The 21,621-nt window shown below is 38.4% G+C and overlaps 1 protein-coding gene across 2 annotated transcripts in view; it reads right to left on the bottom strand.

Moving 5' to 3' along the window:
* SYTL5 (synaptotagmin like 5) overlaps positions 1 to 21,621 on the bottom strand; it is a 238,301-nt gene that overhangs the window by 122,659 nt on the left and 94,021 nt on the right. For both annotated transcript variants that reach the window (XM_023763930.1, XM_023763935.1), the window contains exons 6-7: positions 4,766 to 4,907; positions 1,119 to 1,248 (exon numbers count right to left, since the gene is read on the bottom strand). In XM_023763930.1, the coding sequence (XP_023619698.1) occupies positions 1,119 to 1,248; positions 4,766 to 4,907 (272 nt within the window). The remainder of the gene's footprint in view (positions 1 to 1,118; positions 1,249 to 4,765; positions 4,908 to 21,621) is intronic.

The raw sequence follows: 21,621 nt of genomic DNA, 5'->3' as shown, positions 1-21,621 counted from the left end.
ATCACACTATTGTCTATGCCCATGGGTTAAACTCTTCCCACCCATGCACCCCTGCCTTCCCTCTGAGATTGGATAGTCTGTTCCATGGGGACAGAAGGTGGGTACAAGCTAGAAAGGGTCAATAGGGGAAAAGGGGGACATATGTAGTAATTTCAACAATAAAGATTTTTTTTAAAGTTAATATCCTTGAACTCTGGGCAAGTGTCCCTGCCTTTCATATCAAATCAGCCAATTATATTTGGTACTAGAGGCCCGGTACATGAAATTTGTGCACTCATGGAGGGGGGGGAGGGGGGCTCCCTCAGCCCAGCCTGTGCCTTCTCGCAGTCCAGGAGCCCTTGGAGCAGTGGTTCTCAACCTTCCTAATGCTGCGACCCTTTAATACAGTTCCTCATGTTGTGGTGACCCCCAATTTCATTGTTACAAATTGAACATAATTAAAGCATAGTGATTAATCACAAAAACAATATGTAATTATATATGTGTTTTCCGATGGTCTTAGGTGACCCCTGTGAAAGGGTCATTCGACCCCCAAAGGGGTCGTGACCCACAGGTTGAGAACCGCTGCCTTGGAGTATGTCTGATTGATGGCTTAGGCCCACTCCCCGCAGGGCCTAAGCCGGCAGTTGGACATCCTTAGTGCTGCCATGGAGGCAGGAGAGGCTTCTGCCACCACTACTGTGCTCATCAGCCATGAGCTCAACTTCTCGCTGAGTGGCACTCCCCTGAGGGAACACACTGACCACCTGGGGGCAACTCCTGTGTTGAGTGTCTGTCCCCAGGTGGTCAGTGCGCGTCATAGCAACCAGTTCTCTGTCGTTCGGCCGATTTGCATATTTCTAGTAGCCTTTTATTATATAGGATAGCTCTGAAACTTGGCAGTGATGCCTGGCAAGTGTATACTTAGGAAATAGATTTTGCATAAATGTAAGAGGCTCAAAACATCACCTGGGACCACCTATAAGTAGTTCTTATGGAGTGGCCCTACCACCATGGGTCCAAAAGAATAGACAATTTTTTTCTAAGGCATGAAACATCCATTTAATGCCCACAAGAGAGTAAGCTACACCTGATTTAGTCATTTTGTACAACAGAGCAGTCATATTGTAAATACCCACCTGAGGAGAGGGAGGCCCTGGACACTGCTATGGAAGGTGTGCCAGAAGTGTTTGTGCAATGATTCTTTGTGAAGTCCTCTGAGGTGCCTTCAATGGCAGCCAAATCCAAAGAATTTTCAAAACCATGTTCCTTCTCACAAAGTAAACATTAACAGAAAAAACATTATACTGACAATAATTTACTTTAAAATCCTTCCACAGAAATACACTTCAGTAAAGCCACATTTAAGTATGTATTCTTTAGGAGATAGTTGATATTTGGAGAACCCTCATCAGGAGTCCATATAACTCTAAAACTTATTAATAATTGCTCTCTAATTAATGCTAATGAAGGCTTTGGAAATAATTTTTCATTTACAAGATCTGGGAGCATTCTACTATATGGTTAGTAAATGATACAGGTACTTCCAACTTACATAAATTATGTATAAGAATCTGGCAATCTTCATACCCTCAGAGTAGGCTTAAAACTATGGCCCTAAGCTTGTCCCCCTTTCAACATCCTTTCTCCTCAACCACCCCTTACCTACTCCACATCCAATTAACAGAAGACCATGCCACCTTTTCCATTTAGCAGGCTAGATGATCAGAACCTGGTTGGTTACATTGTTATTGAAATGGAACTTTCATGCAAGGGGCTTATCAAAGTTCATAAAAGGATAAAGAATGGGTACTTCCCTAATTTAGAGGAATCGGTGATTTTTGGGTACTGTCTTGCTAATAAATGCTTGTGTAAATTGCAGAATTCAGTCTGAGACTTGCTTTCATTGTAACATATAATAAAAGAAAACTCTGTCCCAAATTTCCCTGGGCCCATAGGGGCTTGGCTGTTACATCAATCCAACATTGCTTGAGCATTAAAAAACTAATTTTGAACTTTTTAGTAACTGAGTAGAGTTTAAATGTCCATGGAAATGATACCCCAATGTGATAATGATCAAATATAAAAGAAACTTTTAAATTCATTTTTCCATAACAATAAAAATGCTTTTAAAAATTCTACAGGAAGGAATTTCCTCCTTGTTGCCCATAGCTTAGACACTGAGGGACATTTTGATGAACTCACTCCAGAGAGATGTGGCTCTCATTTGCTTAGCATGCTAATCACTGCAGCTTCAATATAGACTGTTTTTGGTCTTTGATTATTTTCTAATACATAGTCCCTATAGTAGGAAGGATATAGCTCCTAATTACTTGCTGTATACCACCTAGATTTATCATAAGACTGTCACAGCGGTCAAACAGATAAATTTGTTTAGGTCAGTTTTCACCAACTCCTCAAAATATTGTTCATACATTGAGTCCCCCAACAAAGTAAGACCAACTTCCTTAGAGGCAACTATGTTGACAGGAAATTTTCCAATTGGCACTCTGGGAGGATAATTACTATTGAACACTAATTTTCCAATTAACATTGTACAGTCATTAACATGCAATACATACCCTGGAGATTCAGACTGTGAAACCTAAAGTTGACAAGTTACATTATAGCAGAGGTCAGGTTAGAGACTTTGATGTTCTAAGAGTTTTTCATTTTAAAAACTTACTTCTCACATGCTAAAGAAGAAAAGAATATTAAAACAAAGAGATGCGGAGAAATGGGACTAATTTGGGAGAAGTTATATTGATTATCATCTCATTCTGTATACTTCTTCCGTTCATCATGAAAGAGAAGTGTGCTTCTTAAAGTACTGTTCTGTCTTACGTTTATTCAACAGAAAATATTTCTTTTTGTGTCTCATATAAAAGACTAGCTAGATCAGCTAGAATGCAAAAGTTAGATCAACACAGGCTATTGCCTAAATATATGTACATATACTCAACTCAGTTCTAGGGAATTTATGTTGGGGAAATCTAAATGTTGTTTAATAAAAAAAATTCATATAGAGGCTGTCAATTTTTAGGGTATTAGCACATGACAAGGGTGACATTTTCCCCTCAAAAATGGTACTTAGGAAGATAATCCTTGTTTTGAGAACAAACTTGACTAGCTTACTGATCATTAAACTGATAGTCTTCTGCTACCCAGCTATTAAATTTTTTTAAGACTTCTGTATCAGTTATAAGTAGCACCCCTCCCAGTCTATTCCCTTCCCTGTGCTTTCCCTCCTCCATAACCCTAGTTTTTCCCATAATGCAGGTAATGTGTGGCATATAAGAGCCCCCAAGATATTTCCCTAAACTTGTGCCAGTATTTGCTCTGACTGTTCAGTTTCCCTGCAATACCAGTTCCTAAATACTTTGAGGATCATTCCTTGTTAGGTGACCAAAGAAATGAATATAATTATCAAATAGCCATGAATTTTTCTGGCTATTGAATAGTACTGCTTGCTGATCTTAATATAAATATTTAAGAAATTTCAAATATGGCATCTCTATTATCAGCAAGTACAATTTAGACTACAAGTGTTTAAATATATCTATTATTATTAAATCTGTCTGAATGCCTTTTGGCTATTCCTTCTAAAAAATCTGTAGAATCTGATTACTCACAACCTCCACTTTTATCTTTCTTTCCTGAAGCCCAGTCTCTGCCATGGCATTTTGGCTTCTACTCTTATTCCCCTACAGCTGCTTCTTAACACAGCTCCCAGATCCTGCATAAAAGAAGCCATATCATGTCACTCCTCTGCTCAAACAATCTAATTATCCCTATATTATCCAGAGTAAATGCCAAAGTACATACTGTGATCTGCAAGGTTCCATCTGTCCCTATTACTTCTCTGAACTCATTTCTTAATACTCCTCCCTTCATTCACCAGCAATAGCCACACAGGCTGTCTTACTCTTCCTTGTACATATCATTCATGCATACACCTCAGAATCTATGCACTGGTTGTTCCTTCAGGGGCATTAAACATATTTTAGATATTGGATGAGCAAAGCCACTGATTTTTCAAGGAGGTCGCCCATAAGTAATTGGAACAGCCATCCAGTAATGTACCTGCTGAATATAAGTGGTGTTCTTTCCTGGAGGAATTATTTACCTCAGACTCCTACATGGCTAATTCGTTCAGATCTTTCAAGTATTTATGTGACCAGGACTGGCATATAGCAGGCCCTCATTAAATATTGGCTGTCTAAAAAAAACTATAGTTTTTATATAAAGTTTGTATATATATGGTTTTCTGCTTAATCCAAAAAATCTAGTGTTGCTCATTCATTCAAAAGAGCAGCTTCCATATACACACATATGTTATACACACATATATTATGCAATTTAAACTTTCATTATGCATTGACCCCTTATTTTAACAGATGTAAAAACTAGAAAATAATTTCAAGATTCTACTTTTCCTGATTTAAATCAGTTTGGAAAAATTTTAGTGCATTCAACATCTTGAGAAGTAGCATGGAGGATCAAAATCAAAGATTTCTAAAATTATTTATATGTTGTTTAAACCATATAGCCATTTAAACCCTCATCATACAAATTCCACCTCTAAACCTGTTCCTTCTCTTTCCTTCTACTGCAGGCTTCCTGCTGGGAGCTAAGGATGCAAGAGGTTCAGTCCTGATAAAGAAGCTTCTACCATTAATCATTGTAAACAACATGCACTGAGATACAGAGAGTTGAGACCCAGTAATGTCATGGTGGTGAGGTCAACTCCCAGAAAACTGATATCCCTTCACATTTGTGTACTTACTCTACTGATGACTGGGGTAATGTTGCATGGGCTTGGGGCTGGTGACCTGTGAGTGACTGGGGTCATACCACTGCTCTGGCTGCTCTTCAGGGTCCCAGGACCAACTTCCTTGTCATTAAGATCTGATGAACCAGTGTTTCTTCTAAATGAGAACAAACATTCTGAATTAACATAGAAACAGAGTAGCAGCCAAAGACAAAGTCGGGGAAAAGCTTATAAAAGAATAATGATGACATAAGGTACCACATGAAATACACCAGAGCCATATCATCAACTATCATGGCACCTTCTTTCTCAAAGACCTTTAGGGGATCACTAGGTTAAACCCTCTTTATCTGACTCTGGAGTTTTTGTCATTGAGTTTCATCCTACCCTTCCAACTATATCTTCCACTGCTCATCAGCATTCTTTCAGCCAGTCTAGGTTCCTTACTATCTTGTCAACTCACCATGCTCATGATCATGCTTCCACCTCTAAGGCTTTTGCTCATGTTCTCCTGATGGAAAATGCCCTATTTGTCCCTCTCCATTCATACAAATCTTCCCCATTCTTCAAGGCTCATATGAAGTCCAGCCTCCCCCACCAGACCTTTCCTGTCAGTCATAGGCCTTGTGACTTACAGTCTTTGCCAAACTATATAGCACTTGACTACACAATACCTTGCCTGGCCTTCTAATTGTTCCACATATATAGGCCTGGGTGCCTCTTTCAACTGTGAGTACCTTGGGACAGAATTCATGATGTATTTACCATAATACCTCTAGCACCTTCATAATGCCTCAGTACATATTTAATAAAAGATTGGAAATTATGTTTTTTTTTCTGTATTTAATGACTGACTCATGGTGCACATTTAATAAATATGGTATGAAAATAATGACATTCTGTAAATAAGTTTGACTCAATTTCATGTTTGTTAAAAGTTATTCCATTCCACTCAATAATGATTAATAAAAAAAAGTTACAGCCCTTAAGGTGATCACAGATTTTCACATTAAACTAGAGGCCCAGTGCACAAAAATTTGTGCACTTGCGGGGGGTCCCTCAGCCTGGCCTGCGCCCATTCACAGTCCAGGACCCCTTGGGGGATGTCCACCTGTCGACTTAGGCTCACTCCCCAGGGGATCAGGCCTAAGCTTGCAGTCAGACATCCTTCTGGCAGCCAGGGAGCCCTCAGGGGATGTCCGACTTAAAGGCTTAGGCCCCCAAGGGATCTGGTCTAAACCATTAGTTGGACATTCTTAGTGCTGCCACGGAGGTGGGAGAGGCTCCTGCTACCACCACTGCGCTGGCCAGCCATGAGCCAGCTTCTGGCTGAGTGGCACTCCCCATATGTAAGTGCACTGACCACCAGGGGGCAGCTCCTGCATTGAGCGTCTGCCCCCTGGTGGCCAGTGTGCATCATAGCAACTGGTCATTCTGCCGTTCAGGCAATGTGCATATTAGCCTTTTATTATTATTATATAAGATGTCCCTATTTCCCCCCTTTTGTCCCCTCTACCCAGCTCTTGCCCCCCACTTCTCTCTGGCCATCACCATACTGTTGTCTGTGTCCATGGGTTGTGCATATATTTTCATTGGCTAACCCCTTCTTTAAATTCACTTCTTTAAATTTTTATTTTCAGATAAGTGCTTATAACTGCACTATTATATATTTTATATTATATCATTTAGAATTAAGATATTTTTTAATTGAACCCTTGTAAATTTTAGCACAATTTAATAAATTATGCTAGAAGCAATTAGGAGATTTTTCATGTTATGCATACACATTTCAATTAATATTTTATTAATTTTTAATTTTTTAATATTTTAATTTGAAATAATCTCATACATGTAAAAAAACTATAAAATACTACAGCATATTATATGTACCCTACACCCAATTTCTTAGGTGTTAATAATTTAAACATAACCATTATGCAACTAACAAAATTTGGAATATATTTTTCTTATAATCTCTTTAATGTTACTTAATCCATTTACTTTGTTTTTGTTAATCTTCACCCAAGGAGATTTTTCTATTGAATTTTAGAGAGAGTGAAGGGAAAGGGAGAGACACATTGACTGGTTGCCTCCTGCACATGCTTTGATAGGGACTGGGGATCAAGCCAGCAACTGAGGTACATGCCCTTGACTGGACTCGAACCTGGGACCCTTCAGTCCACGGGCTAATGCTCTATCCACTGAGAAAAACAGGCTGGAGCTTAATTCATTTACTTTAAATCTATATGTGTCTTTATATTTAAAGTGGGTTTTGTTTTTGATTCACCCTCTTAATCTGTCTTTTAATTGGTGCATTTATGCCACTGACTTTCAGAGTGCTTACTGATAGAGTTACTACCATATCAGGTGGCTGTTGGGGCTTCTGGGGCAGGCCTGCCCTGGATGGCGGCATGCTGGCGGCTCGCGCTGTCCTGCCCTTCTTGCAGTATGCAAATTAGCCGCCATATTTGTTGGCAGTTAATTTGCATATCACGCTGATTAGCCAATGGTAGGCGTAGTGAAGGTACGGTCAATTACCATGTTTGTCTATTATTAGATAGGATAGAGATTCATAAGTAAATATAAGTTTTGACAATTAGAGTAGAAGAGAGTGTTTTTACTTTATTATTTACCCTCAGTGAGCACAAAATATGCTGTGGTAAAATATAAGCTTTATTTATTTCAATCTTTCAGTAAAATTTTAATAATTTATAAGTATACCTATAATAATGAATTTCTTATTGTAAAAAGTGCAGCAGTGATAGTGATTAGGGCTTATAGTTGAGCCAATAAGAGGAGAGATTTATAGGAATAAAGAAAGTGTATTTTTTTCAAAAGAATATCTGACTGTGTATTTGTCATTACCAAATGATAAATCTGGCAGAAGAACCAGCAGTGACCATCAGAGCTGCCAAACACAGCTGATAAATTTTTTTAAGCCTATGCATCAGAGAAGCCACCAAAATCAAATATGTCCTGACTGATACTATCAGCTGCTGCCACCCTCAATGATTATGCAAATAGCAGCTGCATTTACTGAGTATTTTCTAGATGTTAGACACTTTCCATTCAGCAGCATCCCTGTCTTAAAAATGTATTAATGTTCCTATTTTAAAGATGAAGAAACTAAGTCTTGGAGAGGCTGAGCAATTATTGCATGCATGTATGAATGTACTAGTACATACACACACATGCACACACACCTCCAACACACACACACCACAACCACCACCACCACACTGTCACAGTTAGTACATGACAAAGTCAGAAGAAAACCTGAGAATTTTCTGCTTACTCAAAGCCTGTGCTCTTGTAGTTTCTCATATTGCTTACTCATCATTTCACCAAGATCAACTTTTTACAACCAATTAGGTTCTACACTGATAAAGTGAGATATCAAGAAAAAGGTAATCGAAAGATCAGAAGCTGGGATTAGTTTCTTGGAATGTGATTTAAAAAACTATGAAAATTATCTAGTGGCATTCCTTTGATACTACATAGAAACAGTCTCTGGCTTTGTCTTCCTAGATATGGCACTCTGAATAAATTATAGTACTATGCACTCTGCTCAGGGGGTGTCTAAGACTGTGTCTTTTGATTCTGACAACAAGATAATAAAATTTTGTGATTAAATTGAGTAAATGAATTATAAGTTGGTGATTTTCCTGAGCCCTCCTACCTCAGGTGCTACATTTATACATTTGACAACAGTTAACCATATTCATACCATTCCAAACGATTCTACTCATCTCAGAAGTTCCATTTATAAGAGACTTAGAGACCTACCTAGTAATGCTGTGTTGTGACTATAGGTATCTACTCTCAGAACAATATTACCACAAAAATCTCTCTACCTACTATTTTAGGTAAAATCTCCTTTAATAAGAAAGGCTAGGAGTGAATCTCGCAGAAATGAGCCAAGAAGTTATGATCCAAAGGGATACATGTGGACATTTATACTTTTGTCTGTGCTGAAGGTTCTCTCTAAACCAAATGGGTTTGAAAAAGTCCCCATTATAAATTAGCTCCCACAGCCACTGAAGTTCTAGATAGATATCTCAGCTGTGGGGGTTATCACTGAGAACTCTGGGGTCTAAACACAAAGCTGGGCCCCCCAGAACAGAGAAAGGTGCCCACAAAACACATGACTATAAAAATCATCAGTGTTGCTGTCAGGGGAAGATGGCTGGAAATGCAGGCATCCTCTTAAAGTGCCAACACACAAAATTTCATGTGCAGCCACTCACATTGGGCTCAAGCAGAGGAAGGTCAGAGTGGACTGGAGCTGTGTAAGAATAATCCAGGGTTGGGAGCTCAGAGGTTAGAGCTCAGAAGTCAGACACCCTGGCTTCCTGTGCTGAGACATTCCCTCATGCTCCAGAGATCATCTTTCTTAGGCAGAATTTTGCTATCCAGACAGTTTTTGCCTGGAAGGAAGACAGTTGAACCACCCTATTGAAAAAGGCCTGTGGGAAGGCTGGGGAGTGTTGGGGGCGGGGGAGGTAAGAGATCAACAGAAGGACTTATATGCATGCATATAAGCATAACCAATGGACACAAGACACTGGGGGGTCGGGTGAGCGCATGTGCCGGGAGGTAAAGGAGGCTGGGGGAAGGTCAATGGGAGAAAAAAAAGGAGACATATGTACTACTATCTGTAATACTTTAAACAATAAAATAAAATTTAAAAAAGAAAAAGGCCTTGCCTCATCATGTGGAGTTTCTGAGGCTCATTAAGATACTGATAATAACAATTATCCTTCAGGCAAAAGAAATTTCCCCACCCTGTTGGAAAACCACTCACCCCAAGTGTGGACAATTACCTGAGACTACTTGAGGTTGAATCCAATCAGTCTGCAGGCAGAGGTGGGTTTCTGGAGGCTTTGAGTATTTACCTGATCTAATTACTCAGAAATAGCATTTGGGTCCTTGCCACTGCCACTGCCCCAGATGGCGCAGCCAGCTGGACCTCAAGCAGACACCAACCTGGACTGCACAGAAAGGCAAAAGTCAGAGAGAATGCAAGCACCTGAAGGTGACATCTGCAGGACCAGCTCTGTAGGTAAAGGGAATACAGCTCAGAACAGGGACAATAAAGGTGTGAGACTCAAGGCAGACCCAGCCTCTGGGCTAAGGAGTGCCCAACCACTGGACTACTAGGGCAGTGGTCGGCAAACTCATTAGTCAACAGAGCCAAATATCAACAGTACTTCTTCAAAATAGACTCGCCCAGGCCGAAAACCAACTTCTGCACATGGGCCACGAAGTTTCAATCGCACTGTACACACGCGCCCGCATGTGGTATTTTGTGGAAGAGCCACACTCAAGGGGCCAAAGAGCCACATGTGGCTTTGCGAGCCACAGTTTGCCGACCACGGTACTAGGGGATTCAACCTCTCAGACCTCAATCAGGTCACCCAGGCCCAGAAAGGGACAGTGACTCACATTCACCTGCAATACAGAAGCTCTCAGGAGGCTCAATATAGACACACCAAGGGACCAGATTCAGTAACATCAGAAAAAAATCTAGTGAGCCCCACAAACAGTGGACCCAAAGCACCTGTATAACATCTGCACAACAAAATTGGGGTTGAACCTCCCTGGCAGCAAGTAAGAGGGGAGATCCCTCCCACAAATGGGACATCAACAATCAAGTCCCAGTTACAACAGGAGAGCCCAAATAACACACACAAGCGGCACTCCTAGAGCATCCAGCTCAGATAAACAAAAAGACTGCACCATAAGACCACTCAAAACACTTTCTACATAAGGCTATCCCACAAAGACTGGGAGGCATAACAGTTTTATCTAATACATAGAAACAAATACAAAGAGACAGCTAAAATGGGGGATAAAAAAAAACAACAACATCCCCCAGATGAGAGAAAAGAGGAATATCGAGAAAAAGGCTAAATGAAATGAAGGAAAGCAACCTATCAGACATAGAGTTCAAAGCAATGGTTATAAAGATGCTTAAGGAACTTAGTGCAAATTACAAGATCATGAAAAGGGTAATAGAGGTCATGAACAATAACCTGAAAGAAATGAGGAATAATATATCTGACATCAAGAATATACTGGAAGGGATTAAAAGTAAATTGGATGAAGCAGAGGATCTAATCGGTGATTTGGAAGACAAGGCAGATCTAAATACCCAATTAGAGGAGCAAATAGGAAAAAAAGAATTAAAAAGCAGGAAGGTAGTTTAAGGGAGCTCTGCAACAACATGAAACATCCACATACCAGAAGGGGCAGAAGGTGAGCAAGGAACAGACAACCAGTTTAAAGAAATAATGACAGAAAACTTTCTCAATCTGGTGAAGGAAAATGTCACACAAGTTCAGGAGGCACAGAGAGTCCCAATCAAGATGAACCCAAAGAGCACAACACCTAGACACATCATAATTAAAATGACAAATGTTAAAGACAAAGACAATCCTAAAGGCAGCAAGGGAGAGACAGAAAATTATGACTTATAATGTAGTTCCCATTAAAATGTCAGTTGACTTCTCAATAGAAAGACTTCAGGCCAGAAGGAAGTAACATGAAATACTCAAATGAATGAAAAGTAAGAGCCTAAATCCAAGGCTACTGTATCCAGCAAGGCTATCATTTAAAATTGGAGGTGAAATAAAAAGCTTTCTATAAAAAAAAAGGTTAAAGGAGTACATTACCACCAAATTAACAATGCAAGAAGTGTTACAGGGACTGTTTTGAAAAGAAGAAAAGGAGAAAGGGGATCATAGGAATAAAGAAAATAACAATGGCAATAAATATCTATCAATAATAACCTTAAATGTAAATGGATTAAATGATACAGTCAAAAGACATATGGTGACTTAATAGGTAAAGAAACATGACCCATATATATGCCAAATACAAAAGACCCACCTCAGAACAAAAGCTACACACAGACTGGGTGTGAAGGGATAGAAAAATATATTCCATTCAAATGAAAGGAAAAATAAGCTGTTGTAGCAATACTCATATCAGACAAAATAGACTTCAAAACAAAGGCCATAATATGAGACAAAGAAAGTCACTTCATGATAATAAAGGGAATGATTAAAAAAGAAAGCATAACCCTTTTAAACATATGTGCATCCAAAATAGGAGCACCCACGTACATAAAAAACTATTGATGGACTTTAAATGAGAGATCGACAGTAATACAGTCATGGTAAAGGATATTAAGACCCCACTGACATCACTCAATTCATCTTCTAGACAAAAAATGAACAATGAAGCAAAGGCCTTAAATGACACACTAGATGAGATGGATCTAACTGATATTTACAGAGCATTTCACCCCAAAGCAACAGAATATACATTATTAACAAATTAACATGGAACATTCTCAAAGATAGACCACATGTTAGGCCACAAAACAAGTCTATACAAATTCAATATACTACCAAGCATCTTCTCAGATCAAAATAGCATGAAGCTAGAAATCAACTACAATAAAAAAAAAAACTAAAAAAACAAACAAACACTCAAATACATGGAGGCTAAATAGCATGCTATTAAACAATGTATGGGTTACCAATGAGATAAAGCAAGAAAAAAAAATTCCTGGAAACAAATGAAAAGAACATACAATGACCCAAAACATATGGGACATGGCGAAAGCAATCCTGAGATGCAAGTTCATAGCACTACAGGCCTACCCCCAAACAACAAGAAAGGGACAAATACACTATCTAATCCTACAACTCAATGAATTATAAAGAGAATAGGAAGAAAAACCCAGAGGAAGTAGAATAAAGGAAAAAAAATAAAGATCAGAGTGGGAATAAATGATATAGAGGCAAAAAAATGAACAGTAGAAAAGATCAATAAATACAAGAGCTGGTTCTTTGTAAAGATAAACGAGATTGATGAAACTCTAGCCAGACTCAACAAGAAACAAAAAAAGAAGATCCAAAGAAATAAAATCAGAAATAAAAGAGTCAATATAACAATAGTCAGTCACCACAGAAATACAAAGGATTGTAAGCAAATACTATGAACAACTATATGCCAAAAAACTGGACAACCTGGGCAAAATGAACATATTCTTAGAAACATACAATCTTCCAAACTCAATCAGGAAAAATCAGAAAACCTGAGTAGGCCAATAAGAACTGATGAAATTTAAGCAGTAATTAAAAAACATCCACCAAAGTCCTGGATCAGATCAATTTGAAGGTGATTTTAACAAACATTCGAAGAAGAACTAAAACATACACTCTTCTAACTATTCCAAAAAATTCAACAGGAAGGAACACTTCTAAGCTCTTTTTATGAAGCCAGCATAATCCTAATTCCAAAACAAGATGAAGATACTGCAGAGAAAGAAAATTACAGGACAATATCCCTGATGAACACAGATGCTAAAATCTTCAACAAAATATTAGCAAATCAGATACAATAATATACTAAAAAGACCATACACCATGATCAAGTGGGATTTATTTTGGGTATGAAAGGCTGATACAATATTTGCAAATCAATAAATGTGATAGATCACATAAATTTAAAGATAAAAACTACATGGTCATTTCAATACATGCAGAAAAAGTATTCAACAAAATCAAGCATCCCTTTCAAAATAAAAACACTCAGTAATGAGGAAATAGAGGGATCATACCTCAACATAATAATATGCAAACTTACAGCAAACATCATACTTGGGCAAAAATTAAAACCATTTCCCCTAAGATCAGGAACAAGACAGGGGTGTCTGCTCTTACTGCTCTCTTTCAACATAGTACTGAAAGTCTTAGCCACAGCAATCAGATAAGAAGAAGAGGCAAAAGGCATCAAAATTGGAATGGAGGAAGTAAAACTGTCATTATTCATAGATGACACGATATTGTAGATAGAAAACCCTAAAGACTCCACCATGAAATTACCAATCTTAATAAATGAATTTGACAATGTAGCAGAATACAAAATCAACCTCCACAAATCGATGGACTTTTTAAAAACCAATAATGAACTCTCAGAAAGAGAAACTAAAAAAAATCCTAATTACCAATGAAACAAAGAAAAATGAGATACCTAGGAATAAACTTAACAAAGGAGGTAGAAGTCCTATACTTGGAAAACTATAGGACATTGAAAAAAGAAATAGGGGAGGATACAAATAAAGGGAAGTGTATAGCATGTTCAGGGATTGGAAGAATTCATATAATTAAAATGTCTATATAACCCAAAGCAATCTATAGATTCAAGCAATTCCTATTAAAACGCCAAAGGCATCCATCACAGAGCTAGAAAAAATACTCAAAAAATTTACATGAAACCATAAAAGACCCCAAATAGCTGCAGCACTCTTGAGAAGGAAGAATGAAGTAGGAAGGATAACAATACTGGATGTCAAACTCTATGACAAAGCAATTATACCCAAAACAGCCTGGTACTGGCACAAGAACAGGCATATAGACCAATGGATCAGAAGAGAGACCCCAGAAATTGACCCACACCATTATGGTCAATTAATATTTGACAAAGGAGGTAAGAACATACTAGTACAATGGAGTAAACACAGTCTCTTCAACAAATGGTGATGGGAAAACTGGACAGACACATGCGAAAAGACAAAACTAGACCAGCAACTTACACCATACACAATAATAAACTCAAGGTAGATAAAATACTCAAATGTAAGGCATGAAGCCATAAAAATCTTAGAGGAGAACATAAACAGTAAAATCTCAGACATCTCATGTAGCAATATGTTTAGCGATACATCTCCTAGCAGTGGTTGGCAAACTCATTAGTCAACAGAGCCAAATATCAACAGTACTTCTTCAAAATAGACTCGCCCAGGCCGAAAACCAACTTCTGCGCATGGGCAACGAAGTTTCAATCACACTGTACGCGCACCCGCACATGGTATTTTGTGGAAGAGCCACACTCAAGGGGCCAAAGAGCCACATGTGGCTTGCAAGCCGCAGTTTGCCAACCACGGTCTAGGGCAAAGGAAACTAAGGAGAAAATAAACAAATAGGACTACATCAAAATAAAAAGCTTCTGCACAGCAAAAGAAACTACTATCAAAATGAAAAGGGAATCCACTCTATGAGAGAACATATTTGCCAATGATACATCTGATAATGAGTTAATATAAAGTACTCATACAATGCAACTGAAGGAAAACAAACAATGCAATTAAAAAATGGGCAGAAGACCTGAATAGACATTACTCCAGAGAGGATATACAAATGGCCAAGAGACTTATGAAAAAATGTTCAAAGTCACTATTCATCTGAGACATACAAATTAAAACCTATCACCTCACACCTGTCAAAATGGCTATTCTAAAAAAATCAACAAACAAGTGCTGGCAAGGATGTGGAGAATGCTTGTAGAAATGAAGATTGTTGCAGCCACTATGGAAAGAATATGCAGTTTCCTCAAAAAATAAAAAGAAACTTCCGCTTGACCCAGCGATCCCATTTCTTGGAATATTTCCTAAACACCTCAAAACACCAATCAGAAATAATATATGCACCCCTATGTTCATAGAAGAATTACTTACAATAGGTAAGATTTGGAAACAGCCCAAGTTCCCATCCATAGAAAAATGGATAAAAAAGCTGTGGGACATTTACACAATGGAATACTATGTAGCTGTAAAAAGAGGGACCTCTTACCCCTTGGGACAGCATGGATGGGCCTGGAAAATATTATGCTAAGTGAAATTAGTCAAACCAAGAAGGACAAATATCACATGATCTCAATTATTTGTGGAATCTAATGAACAAAACCAATTGACCAACAAAATAAGACCCAAAGCATGGAGTAATGGAACAGACTGGCATATCTCGATGCAGAATTAGGGGTATAAGAAGAGATATGACAAAGAGTGTATATACTTATATGCATAGCCTATGGACACAGGCAATAGCTTAGTGGAGGTTGAGTAGGTGCTGGGGGGCTAAAAGGGAGGAAATGGGAGATATCTGTAATAGTATGAACAATCAAAATATATTTTTAAAAAGAATGGCAATAAAAAAGTACCTATCAAAAATAACCTTAAATGTAAATGGCTTAAATGCTCCAATCAAAATACATAGGGTAGCTGAATGGATCAGAAAACATGACCCACATATATGCTGTCTACCAGACCCACCTCAAAACAAAAGATTCACACAGAATGAAAATGAAAGGATGGGAAAAATTTTCCAGGCAAATGGAAAAGAAATAAAAGCTGGGGTAGCAATACTCATATCTGAAAAAATAGACTTCAAAGTGAAGACCATAAGAGACAATGAAGGCCACTAGATCCATAGTAAAGGGATCTATACAACAAGAGGATATAATTCTCATAATATATACACACCCAATGTTGGAGCACCCAAATATATAAAAACACTTCTAGAGGATATTAAGGGAGAGATGGACAGCAATATAATCACAGTAGGGGACTTTACCACACCCACTGACATCTCTGGATATATCTCTAAACAAAAAATCAACAAGGAAACTACTATCCTAAATGACATACTAGATGGAATTATTTGACATTTTCAAAATGTTTTACCCCAATGCTACAGAATATAGAATCTTCTCAAGTGCACATGTGACATTTTCAAAGATAGACCAAATGTAAGGATACAAACTAAGACTCTACAAGTTGAATAAGATTGAAAACATGTGAACCATCTTCTTGGATCACAATGGCATGAAATTAGAAATCAACTACAATAAAAAAACATTAAAAACATTCAAACACATGGAGGCTAAATAGCATGTAATTAAAGAAGGAATGGGTTACCAAAGATATAGAGGAAGAAATAAAAAAACTTCCTGGAAACAAATGAAAATGAACACAAAACAACCCCAAATCTATGGGCCACAGTGAAAACAGTCCTAAGAGGGAAATTCATAGCATTATAGGCTTACCTCAAAAAAACAAGAAAAAGATCTTGAAGGGGAGAGTGGCTGTGATTGGAAGCCCAGCCTTACCTTCAACTGGGAAGACCTTGGATACCACCCAGTACTCTACAACCACATTGTTCAGGGACCAGCTGCCTCAGCTGTGAACCCACGAACCCACGAACACCAAGACTCCAGCCTTCCCAGCCACGGGTGCCTAAACTGTTTGTCCAGGGGGAGACAAAGTGGAGCCAATTACATGGACGGGCCTTGCACCTTCTCACAGAGCAGATAGAAGGAACAGCTGAATCAAACAACATCCACCCAGAATTGGTGAACTAAACACAGGTGGTGAGGCAATCCGTCGACAGAAAGGTCAGATATCGCCTAGAGCAGTGGCTCTCAACCTGTGGGTCGCGACCCTTTCGGGGTTGAACGACCCTTTCACAGGGGTAGCCTATATAATTACATATTGTTTTTGTGATTAATCACTATGCTATAATTATGTTCAATTTGTAACAATGAAAATACATCCTGCATATCAGATATTTACATTACGATTCATAAGAGTAGCAACATTACAGTTATGAAGTAGCAATGAAAATAATTTTATGGTTGGGGGTCACCACAACATGAGGAACTATATTAAAGGGTTGCGCCATTAGGAAGGTTGAGAACCATTGACCTAGAGACAGCTGAGATCTGGGATCCAGGCTGGAGGGAGAAACACGCACACTGGAGTCTAGAGTCTCAGAGGGAGATTGCACACCACCAAACCCGCGGCCCTTGGGGTCAGTGTAGCCCTCAAATGTGGAAAGGGATCCACAGGGCTACTGGCAGAAGGGGACTCTAGATATAAGCCCACAGCCATGGGAAACTGTACCCAGAAAGGCAGCCCGAAGTTCTATACTGGCTGCACAGTGCCAGGGGAAAAAGACACGAGTCAGTGTAGTTCCTTTATCTTTTTTTTTCCTCCTTGCTTTTGCTTGCTAAGTCCAGTACATAGGCTGTTCCAATTAAAAACACTCACTGAGACTGCAGTGGAAAGTTGTTTTTGTGGGAACTGGGGGTCAAAATAAGGCGAGACAAGCAGGAAACCAGCTCTAAGTCAGTCTGTCCCTCCAACCCAGTATTAAGTGCAAAAGTGAAAAAACAATCTAAACACTGGGTAGAGAGGTCATTTAGTCCCAGAAATTAATACAGAAACACTGCCACCCAGGTGTTGTGTCAGAAATTGACTCTTGTGTAAACACAACTGAAGGCAGGCAGAGAAACAAAGTGAGTAGAGAGATCCTGCCTGCTTGAAAACAAGGTTGTGGCTTATGACACAGAGGAGTGGTGGACCGCAGGGAACTTCAACACTGTGCTGACTACCTGACAGGAAACAGATGTGCCAGGCAGAACAGTAGAGCAAGAGAACGACCTTCACTACTTCACTTTTTTTAATTTTATCTTTTACTTAAGAAACTAAATTTTCTTCCTCACTTGATTTTACTTTTTTATTATTATATTTTTATTATTAATTATTATTACTATTATTATTTTAACAATTTTAAAAAGTTTTATTTTATTTTTTATTTATATCACTTTATTCTGGGATTAGTGTTCTCATTCTATTTTTCTTTTTTAAATTTTTTTTATTGCTTAAAGTATTACAAAGGGTATTACATATGTGTCCTTTTTTTTCTTCCCCGTCCTTGACAATCCCCTGGCCCCCCTTACCCCCAGTGTCTTATGTCCATTGGTTATGCTTATATGCATGTATACAAGTCCTTCGGTTGATCTCTTACCCCCCTCCCTCCTGCCCCCCAACCCTCCCCGGCCTTCCCGCTGCAGTTTGACAATCAGTTTGAGGCAGCTCTGCCTCTGTATCTATTATTGTTCAAAAGTTTATAATGGTCTTTATTATCCATGAATGAGTGAGATCATGTGGTATTTTTCCTTCATTGACTGGCTTATTTCAGTTAGCATAATGCTCTCCAGTTCCATCCATGCTGTTGCAAATGGTAAGAGTTCCTTCTTTTTTATAGCAGCTTTGTATTCCATCGTGTAGATGTACCACAGTTTTCTAATCTATTCATCTACTGATGGGCACTTAGGCTGTTTCCAGATCTTCGCTATGGTGAATTGTGCTGCTATGAACATACGGGTGCACATATCATTTCTGATTGGTGTTTCTGGTTTCTTGGGATATATTCCTAGAAGTGGGATCACTGGGTCAAATGGGAGTTCCATTTTTAACTTTTTGAGGAAATTCCATACTGTTTTCCATAGTGACTGCACCAGTCTGCATTCCCACCAGCAGTGCACGAGTGTTCCTTTTTCTCCACATCCTCTCCAGCACTTGTCGTTTGTTGATTTGTTGATTTGTTGATGATAGCCATTCTGACAGATGTAAGATGATACCTCATTGTTGTTTTGATTTGCATTTCTCAGATGATTCGTGACTTTGAGCATGTTTTCATATGTCTCTTGGCTTTCTGAATGTCCTCTTCTGAAAAGTGTCTATTTAGGTCCTTTGCCCATTTTTTGATTGGATTGTTTATCTTCCTTTTGTAAAGTTGTATGAGTTCCCTATAAATGTTGGAAATTAAACCCTTAACAGCGATAACATTGGCAAATATGTTCACCCATGCAGTGGGCTTTCTTGTTGTTTTGTTGATGGTTTCTTTTGCTGTGCAGAAGCTTTTTATTTTGATGTAGTCCCATTTGTTTATTTTCTCTTTAGTTTCCAATGCCCTAGGAGCTGTATCAGTGAAGAAATTGCTTCGGCATGTCTGAGATTATGCTGCCTTTGGATTCCTCTAGAATTTTTATGGTTTCCTGTCTTACATTTAAGTCCTTTATCCATTTTGAGTTTATTTTTGTGTATGGTGTAAGTTGATGGTCTAGTTTCATTTTCTTGCATGCATCTGTCCAATTTTCCCAACACCATTTATTGAAGCAACTGTCTTGACTCCATTGTATGTTCTTGCCTCCTTTGTCATATATTAATTGAGCATATTGGTTCGGGTCGATTTCTGGATTTTCTATTCTATTCCATTGATCTATATGTCTGTTTTTGTGCCAGTACCAGGCAGTTTTGAGAATAGTGACTTTGTAATACAGCTTGATATCAGGTATTGAGATCTCACGTACTTTGTTCTTCTTTCTCAGGATTGCTGCAGGTATTCTGGGTCTTTTTTTTTTTATAGATTTTGTATTGATTTTTTACAGAGAGGAAGGGAGAAAGATAGAGAGTCAGAAACATCGATGAGAGAGAAACATTGATCAGCTGCCTCCCGCACACTCCCTACTGGAGATGTGCCTGCAACCAAGGTACATGCTCTTGACCGGAATCGAACCTGGGACCCTCCAGTCCACAGGCCGACGCTCCATCCACTGAGCCAAACCGGTTTCAGCTCTGGGTTGTTTTTTATTCCAGATGAATTTTTGGAGAGTTTGTTCTAGGTCTGTGAAATATGCTGTTGGTATTTTAATGGGAAGTGCGTTGAATTTATAGATTGCTTTGGGTAGTATGGACATTTTAATGATGTTGATTCTACCAATCCATGAACATGGTATGTTCTTCCATCTGTTTATGTCTTCCTCTATCTCTTTTTTCAACATCCTGTAGTTTTCTGAGTAGTGGTCTTTCACATCTTTAGTTAGGGTTATTCCTAGATATCTTAATTTTTTTGGTGTGATGGTAAATGGGATTGCTTTTTTGTCTCTCTTTCTGTAAGTTAACTATTGGTGTATAGAAATGCCATAGATTTCATGGTGTTGATTTTGTGTTTTGCTACATTGCCGAATTCATTTATTAAGTCTAATAGTTTTTTTAATGGAGTCTCTAGGGTTTTTTATGTACAATATCATGTCATCTGCGAATAAGTACAGTTTTACTTCTTTTCCAATTTGGATGCCTTTTATTTCTTCTTCTTGTCTAATTGCAATGGCTATTACTTCCAGTACTGTGTCAAACAGGAGTGGTGAGAGTGGGCAACCCTGTCTTGTTCCTGTTCTTAGGGAAAATGGTTTTAGTTTTTGCCCATTGAGTATGATGTTGGCTGTGGGTTTGTCATATATGGCTTTTATTATGTTGAGGTATGATCCTTCTATTCCCACTTTGCTGAGAGTTTTTATCAAAAATGGGTGTTGGATTTTGTCAAACGCTTTTTCTGCATCAATTGATATGACTACGTGGTTTTTATCTCTCAAGTTTTTTTATGTGATGTATCATGTTTATTGATTTGCGGATATTGTACCATCCTTGCATACCTGGGATAAATCCTACTTGGTCATGGTGTATGATCTTTCTGATGTACTGTTGGATCCGATTTGCTAAGATTTTGTTGAGGATTTTGGCATCTATGTTCATGAGGGATATTGGCCTGTAATTCTCTTTCATTGTGTTGTCTTTGTCTGGTTTTGATATTAGGGTGATGCTGGCTTCATAGAATGAGCTTGGAAGTGTTTCTTCCTCTTGAATTTTTTGGAATAGTCTGAGGTGGATAGCTTTTAGTTCTTCCTTGAATGTTCGGTAAAACTGCCCTGTGAAGCCATCTGCCCCCGGGCTTTTGTTTGCTGGAAGCTTTTTGATGACTGCTTCAATTTCTTCCATAGTTATTGGCCTATTGAGATTTTAGATTCTTCCTGATTAAGTTTTGGAAGGTTGTATTTTTTCTAGGAATATGTCCATTTCCTCCAGGTTGTTTAGTTTGTTGGATTAGAGTTGTTCATAGTATTTTTTCACAATCCTTTGTATTTCTGTGGGGTCTGTTGTTATTTCTCCTCTTTCATTTCTGATATTGTTTATTTGGGTCCTCTCTTTTTGTTTCTTGGTGAGCCTGGCTAGAGGTTCATCAATCTTGTTTATCCTTTCAAAGAACCAGCTCTTGGTTTTGTTGATCTTTTGTATTGTTTTTTGTTCTCTATGTCATTTATCTCCGCTCTGATCTTTATTATTTCCTTCCTTCTGCTCACACTGGGCTTTTATTGTTGCTCTCTTTCTAACTCTTTGA

The sequence above is a fragment of the Myotis lucifugus genome, unplaced genomic scaffold (assembly GCF_000147115.1).
Source record: "Myotis lucifugus unplaced genomic scaffold, Myoluc2.0 scaffold_4, whole genome shotgun sequence".
Lineage (NCBI taxonomy): Eukaryota > Metazoa > Chordata > Mammalia > Chiroptera > Vespertilionidae > Myotis > Myotis lucifugus.
This window is presented reverse-complemented; position numbering and strand designations above follow the sequence as displayed.